Below are 8,166 nucleotides of genomic sequence, written 5' to 3'. Positions count from 1 at the left end.
CGTGAACGAGCACAATGCAGCATTGTGATCCCTGCGTGTCTGCACCCAATATGATCTGAAGAAGAGGAAGTCTGGAGGGGGGGGAAGTTTCTCATTGTAAATTGGTAAAACATTGATCAGCGGTAGTGAAGGTGAATTATTAGGTGTGATGACACGGGACGCGGGTACAGCAGATAACATGCGAATAAATAGATTTACTGACGTCAGGCGGCTCACAATGAAGCTGTCACAGCCGGCAATGATTGTGTTATATAGTCCTAAGGCAATGTTTTATGTTCCCAGGTTTCTCAGCCATGGACTGCGCCAGTTCCGGAGAATTCCTGAACCGTGACTGTGTACAGTGGCAAAACGGGACATAAAGGTAACTTCCAGCCGGATCCGGTTAGCGGGACCCAAAACTGACCTGATTTACAAACCTAATATGAAGCCCTCGGGATAAACCTCACGTCAGATTTCTTAGGCTTTTATGACCGTGCTAGTATTGTTTGATAATTTGATTGACCTCGTTGTGTATTTCAGGATTATTCTACTGCCAGAACTTTTACCGGTCCATGGATAATCGGTCCAATATCTCTGAATTCGTTCTTCTTGGATTCCCCGGAATTGGGGAGAAGTTCCACACCCCGGTCTCCATAGCTCTGTTCCTGGTTTATCTCACGTCACTGTTTTCCAATGGTGTGGTCATAGCGCTGATCTCCTGTTACCGACATCTTCACCAACCTATGTATGTGCTCATCCTGAACCTTGCCATCTCCGACTTATTGTTTGACACCATTACTCTGCCGAAAATCGTGGCCAAGTATTGGTTTAACGATGGGTCGATCTCATTTGCCGGATGCATCTTCCAATTATTCTCAGCTCATTTCCTGGGAAGCTTTGATTGCTACATCCTCCTACTCATGGCCATTGATCGATATGTTGCCATATGCAAACCCCTGAGGTATCCATCACTCATCAACAATCGTCGTACCATCCTCATCTGCTGCTTCTTTTGGTTCTTCACCAGTATAATTGCCCTCACAATCGCCCTTCTGGACTCTGGTGTAGAATTGTGCGGGCAGAATATCAGAAGCTGTTTTTGTACCAATACGGGGGTCTTGTCCTTAGCCTGTGCCGACGTCGCCTCCCTAAAGCGCACAATATTTTGCATCGCTATGTTTGTCCTTCTCTTGCCTCTCTTCTTCATTCTTTTCTCCTATGGAGTCATCATCCGGGTCATCATCACACAAACTCACTCTACCAGTCGTAGAAGAGCCTTTTACACATGTGCCACCCAGCTGTGTGTTATCTGTCTGTATTTTATCCCACGGATATTTGTCTATGTGGCCAATCAAGTCAAACTGATCCTCAACGAAGATGTCAACGTCCTCATTCTCTGCTTATACAATTTTGTACCACATATGGCCAATCCTGTCATTTACTGTTTGAGGACTAAGGAGATCAGAAGGACCCTTAAGAACATCATCAAGCGGTGGATTCTGATGAAGAATGCAAGAATACCGGCAGTCAATGTCATTACAACCTCAAGTCAATTTTAGGGATTCACAACTCTTCTATGGAGGGGTTTTGGTGGGCTGAATCACTTTGTGGTGTATAACACTATGGGTCTACTACTATGAAGGTCAACTCATCGAGGTCTTGCCTTGCCCAACCCACCATGGATGGCCATTACTGAGCTATGGACTCATCAGTGTGATGGATTACTTTGTGGTGTCTAATGTTATAGATCTACTAACTTCAAGGTCAACTCATCGAGGTCTTGCCTTGCCCAGCCCACCATTAGTGGCCCAATATTGAGCTATGAACTCACCATTGGGATGGAGTACTTAGTTGTGTGTAACATTTTGGGTCTACTAACATGAAGGTCAATTCATCAAGGTCTTGCCTTGCCCAACCCACCATGGATGGCCCATTATTGAGCTATGAACTCACCATTGGGATGGATTACATCCCAAATGTGTCAAATATTATGTTTCTACTAAAACGAAGATCAACTTTTCAAGGCCTTAGCCCAATCCACCATGAGTGGCCAAGGGTTGTGCTATGGATGGATTCTCCAGTGTGCTGGAACATCCTATGAAGTATCAAGATGGAGAACTCCTCCTCAAGGTTTTTTGGCCAACCCTCATTGAAGTCTTTATACTCCTTGTGATGATGGATTGACTGTCCACTTATAGAAAACATAAAACCTATTCATGGCCAGGACAGACACCCCATCCCCTGATATTTCACCTGAACCCACCCGAACCCCTTTTTTATCTGTAATGCCCTTTTGTGTTTATTTATTTATTATTGTATTTTGTGTTAGATATTGCTGATCATAAGAAGTCAGATCTTCTATTTCCATCCAGGTTGCCGGATTTTCCGTATATCCACAGATGTAGTCGTAGTGTCACCCTGTGTTCCATATCTGGCAATTACCTTGTCCATTCTTTATGGCTTCCAAAAGCCTTCAAGTTTTCAAGTTATACATTTTTATTACCAATTTATTTTAAATAAAAAATGTAATAAAATAACCCAACCTTTATGGTCATGTTTTGATGTTAGTGGCCGGTTTGGAAGATTCTCCTTTAACATATTCACAAAATGCAAACTTATTTTAGATAATATTCTTCACTTGACTCTTTTTAATTGGATTGTGGAGTCATCTCTATATAAATTGACATATAATGTGTAAATGGGAGAAAAGAAAGTGTTTTGTGGCTCACTACTTTGTATGAAAGATTAATTATGTATTTTGGCATAATTGATCAATATGTAATTACAGTAAATGTGTATACGGTATAATACTTCTGTCCTGGTAACACTTCACAGGATATAAGTTGTTCATACTATACAAAGAAGCGTCTACATATACATAGATTTAAAAAAATGACCGTATGTGCCGTATAAAGTTTTTGGGTTACTTAAGTACCAGCGGTAAGAATCATGTACAGGATTTCTCTTATATCCGATTCTCACCACTGGTATGTAAGTAACTAAAAAACTTTTTTTATGTATAGCTATAAGGTTCTCTATATTATGATGTATATTACAATTATCTTGGTATATTTATTTCTGTACTCATGAGCAATGTATGATTTATCACCTTATAGTCTTCTTTAAACCTAAATATTCATACTGAATACAAATATCTTACTAAAATGTGTCACTTGCATATGTTTGAAACTTTCTCAAACTAGGACATTTCTTTATATTTATGTGAATTAGGAACTTTGATTTCAATACTAATACTATACCTTACATCATTCTCATTGTATATACAGACCGTAAAGTTTGTCCATTAAACACATCCCTGAGGAAGCCTAATTGTGGCGATATGTGTCGGAGTTTATACAGCACGTACGGTCATTTTTTAAATCTATGTATATGTAGACGCTCCTTTGTATAGTATGATCAACTTATATCCTGTGAAGTGTTAACAGGACAGAAGTATTATACTGTATACAAATTTACTGTAATTATGTATTGATCAATTATGCAAAAATACATAATGAACCCTTTTATAAGAAGTAGTGAGCCTCAAACCTCTTTCTTTTCTCCCATTTACACATTATATATTCACAAAATGAGCAAAATTCCTATCTTGGAGAAGCGTAAATGGAACAACTGTCCATATTGTGAGATTGTAAGAAGTCATCCGAGCTTCACCTCCACTATGCAAAGTGAATTACTCGCAGAATGATTGCTAATTTTTGCTAAGGGAACACAATCCTGTATAATAATAATAAAATATAATAATATTAATACCTTTTTTATAATTCTGCCCCATTGGCCCTGATTTATTAAAGTTCTCCAAGGCTGGAGAGAAAACACTTTCAGAAGAGAAGCTGGGTGACCCAGAAAACATAGAATGGAGTTTTAAAAATCATTTGTTTTTTGCTGGCAAATGTTTTGAATCCTGGACCAGATCCATTCCAGGTTTGCTGGATCACCCAGGTTCACTTCTGAAAGTGTATCTTCTCCAGCCTTGGAGAGCTTTAATAAATCAGGGCCATTGTCTCTGCACAGAGCCCTTTCTGTCTTTCTGTAAGCAGTCAGTAGAACATTCCGTACTAAAAACTAAAGAGAAAATGCTGCACGCTTTCTGGATACCTTTGTCCCATTGAAATGTAAGCCCTCTGATAAGGGGAGGTCACTGCTCTGAGGATTTATTGAGTTCTGTAACCAGTGAGCTTTAATAAAGAGAACAATAAAATGTAAAAACATCATCTACATGCAGGTACAAGCATGCTGTCCGGGTATAGAGAAGTAACATTTATAATTGTAGATTGTTTGTATCTTTAGATGTCATTATTTAATTATTACTGTGCTGTATATAAAATAATTTTGTGTTTTTTTATTGTTTTAATAAATAGATGAAAAGATTGATAATATTTGGACTCAGCAGTGGTTGGTTGGACTCCGGTCAGTGACACCTCAACCATTCCTGGCACCGAATCCAAATATTTCCAGTCCACCAGGTATAAAAGCCCTGATGAAGGGAGGGTATTTGGCACCCCGGAACGTGTTGTCTCATGTTCCTCTCATATGTAGTATATGAATCATCCTTGCTGTGCCACTTCTGCTTCTTCCTCCATTTTTGGTCTTCAGACTTCTCTCACCGGCAAGGAAGCGGCACCAACCAGCATCAGGATTTCTGCGGGAACGTTTCCTTTAATTGCAACATAATCACCAAAGTTATACAAGGTAAAATAAATTCTATCATTGGGATACATTGAATATGTCTCACAGCAATAAATACAATGAGTAGGGCAGAGTAGGGAGGCCTCTGGTATTCTTGTGAAAATTTACTTGAACTTCCAATGGTACCGCAAAATTTTGGTGAACCGATTTCGCGAAACCATGGGAAGAGGAAATTAAACAGGAGGATTCCCAAAACTGCATTCAGCCCTGGAAATCTCCCTTCCTGCAGTCACAGCTGTGACCACAAAGTTCCCACGGTCATGTGACTGTGGGAACTGAACTGCAGATGAACTCTGCAGTTTCCACTACGATCCTAGGGGCACTAGAGTTTAATTAACCTCTAATAGCCCTGGGATCGCACACTCTTCTCAATGACTGCAGCCACGGCTCAGATACGTTACAGATAAAAATGTATCATTTGTAAGAGATTCTTATATTACAATGTCTGGAGGTTCCCCTGTGCTGGGCATCTTCTCAATGATTGCAGCTGTGGCTGCATTCATTGAGAAGAGTGTGTGATCCCCGGGGCACTAGAGGTTAATTCATTTTCATGATGCAGCCCTGGAAATCCTTCTGTTTGGTGAGAGCTCGACCTCTCAGCGAATCAGAAGGCCGTTCTCGCTTACATTTTTAGTAAGTGAGAAGGGCCCGACTCGCCGCGAGATTGAATTTTATATTCTGGCTCGCTCATCCCTAGTGGCGACATAAATATTAAATATTAAATAAATCTGTAAATTTTCGGAGCCTTTACAGAGTCAGGCGGTGCCTGGCAAACCTTTGCCATGGCAGCTCCGCATAGCCAGCCGTGCACAGAGATCTCCTCCAAAATAATTTGTGACTTGCAGACAATGGCTGTGTGTAGATATTCACTTTACCATTCAGAAACAAAATAAAGTGATAGGGATCCACTATGGCAAGGGGGCATAAGGGCAGGTGCACTTGCAGTAGGAGGGTAAATTCTTTACTGACCAGTCATAAGGGGGCGCACTTCACCAACCACAAATAGGATTATTAACACAAATATGATTATTCAATTAAAAGGAACCAGCGCACAATTCCCTGTCTGTAAAGTGGATCCTGTGCAGAGCTACAAGGACTCCACAGGTGAGTCAGGTGTTTGGGCCCCGTGGTTGCTGCTGCCAATCCCTATTGTGAGATGTAGAGATTGGAGTAAGGAACCACACAATGCCAGGCATGGAATACTCCGGATATATTTTCCTCTCCTGCACTGACTGCCATCCCCCCCTAATCCTTGTATTTTTTGGAATTCCTTTTTTCCCCCAAGAATCCTTAAAACAAAATCACTGTGTCCGGTAAGATATTATGTATGGTGTGGATAGACATTTGCTAGATTTTCAGAACGTTGTATCAATAATGATTGTCAGATCCACCATTCATTTACTGACAACAGATTTGTGTTTTAACCACTAGACATCCCCAAAAAAGTTCTGTCCAGGAAAAGTTTGCAAAGTTTTAGATAAAAGCAGAATCCTAGGTCACATGATGGAATTTGTGTTTAGCAATGGTCCTGGGTGTTACCCCCGTTACCCCCGTTACCTCTTGTCCATTTTTATCTCTCTCATTTTACCCCTTCTAGTCACCATCCTTCCCTTTCCATTTTCTTTTTCTTCTTGTCTTCATGTGTACATTGCAAAACAATATGGCGGACATTGCACAGATCCCCCAGGTGCCAACCAAGCGGGTTTACAAGTTTATGTTATTTTGCACTGTTTGTAGTGACCTGTTTTATTATATTTGATTTGTGAATGTTTCTGCACTTTGTTATTAATGGTTACTCTGTTATTTGGTTACCTTCTAATTATTCTCTTTATAGAAAAATGTTAAAACTTCTTTTTCCAATAAAAATATTAAAAACATAGTTTGAAAGCAGAAGCCAACAACAGATTTCTGATATTTTTTCCAAAGGGACCAAAAAAAAATTATAAATAGCAAACATATACCGGTAGTTAGTTAGCACAAAGTTATAAAACAGCTTACCCCCCACCACCCAAATGGTTCAGAGGTAATGGAAAATAAGAGGACAATATATCTGGGCAGTACGGTGGCTCAGTGGTTAGCACTCCGACCTTTGCAGTGCTGGGTCCCAGGTTTGAATCTCAACCAGGACACTATCTGCATGGAGTTTGCAGGTTCTCCCCGTGTCTGTGTGGGTTTCCTCAGGTTTCTTCACACATTCCAAAAACATGCAGTTAGGTTAATTGGCTCCCCCCAGAAAATTGACCTTAGACCAGGGGTGGGCAAACTTGTTGGCTCAGGGGCCACAATGAGTTTTAAAATTTGACAGATGGGCCAGGCCAGTATCAGATGAAAGGAGAGTGTTTGTATGAACTTATATAAACTACGGGTAAAAGCTGTGAACTAAAAGTAAAAGAAAACATACATTCAAATTGCATTCCATTTCAATGGTAACAATGTTATTGGTTACCAATATTTGATGGGCCGGATTAAAAAGCCCAAAGGGCCGTATTTGGCCCGAGGGCCGTAGTTTGCCCATGCCTGCCCTAGACTGTGATAATGACATATGACTATGGTAGGGACATTAGACTGTGAGGTCCTTTGAGGGGAAGCTAGTCACATGACTATGGACTTTGTACAGCACTGCGTAATATGTCAGTGCTATATAAATACTATATAATAGTAATATGGGATAAAATAATGACAACAAAGGCACCACCAAGCCTACAGCCAGAAAAACTTCTCATGTGGAATCACCATCAGTGAACGCCAAGTGTACGAAGAAGCTGACAATCTTATTGAGACCCCAGAATGGGTGTTTGGCAATTATTTTGATGTCTAAGGACAAACACATAAAACACAAGGTGAGCATAATAGGTTAGTTGATTACAGATTGCAATGATTCCATTAAAGGCCTATAGCACAAAGATTACGCAGCCAGTCAGTGGAACGGATCCCCAAGCAGGAGAGGACAGATATTCCCACCATCATACTAATACTCGCCCATCATCCCAAGGAATCCATAATAAAGAGAAAGACAGAAAGCGCTACGCTGGTGATTAGAATGGAAATAGGTTCTTGGAGCTTTTCTTTTGGGATAAGTAAAATGAAAATATTCTGTAATAAACATTTTTCAAAAGGAATATTATTAAGGACATCAACATAAAGAATTCCCAGAGACTCAGCAGTAAGTTGTAATATAAAATTAGTAGTTTGGTTGGCCATAGATCAGACGAGTTCTTCACCAATCATAGCTGTGAGTGGAGAATCTCTGAAGAGACAACATAACAGAAGATAAATCATTGGTACCTCTCTACCATATGTGCAGCCACCAAATCATGGCTTTCAGGTATCTCCAGCCAAGAATATATTTGATTTATTCTAATTAAAACTATCCTTACATAGTGTGAACAGGGCCAGCCATGAGTGTTTATGTATACTGATGTGTGTATGTGTATGTCTTGTTGTTTTACACCGCAAGCAATGATACATATAGAGCTTTCT

General features: G+C 40.1%; 1 protein-coding gene across 1 annotated transcript; it reads left to right on the top strand.

The window, feature by feature from the left end:
• The first annotated feature begins 282 nt into the window (after positions 1 to 282).
• On the top strand, positions 283 to 2,634 carry LOC140340242 (olfactory receptor 6B9-like). The gene is made up of 2 exons (XM_072425334.1): positions 283 to 361; positions 520 to 2,634. Exon 2 carries the CDS (start codon positions 552 to 554, stop codon positions 1,536 to 1,538), a length of 987 nt encoding a protein of 328 aa, XP_072281435.1. The 5' UTR covers positions 283 to 361; positions 520 to 551; the 3' UTR covers positions 1,539 to 2,634.
• The last annotated feature ends 5,532 nt before the right edge of the window (positions 2,635 to 8,166 follow it).

Source organism: Pyxicephalus adspersus, chromosome 1 (genome assembly GCF_032062135.1).
Source record: "Pyxicephalus adspersus chromosome 1, UCB_Pads_2.0, whole genome shotgun sequence".
NCBI lineage: Eukaryota > Metazoa > Chordata > Amphibia > Anura > Pyxicephalidae > Pyxicephalus > Pyxicephalus adspersus.
Note: the sequence above shows the minus strand (reverse complement) of the source record. Positions and strands in the feature narration are given on the sequence as shown.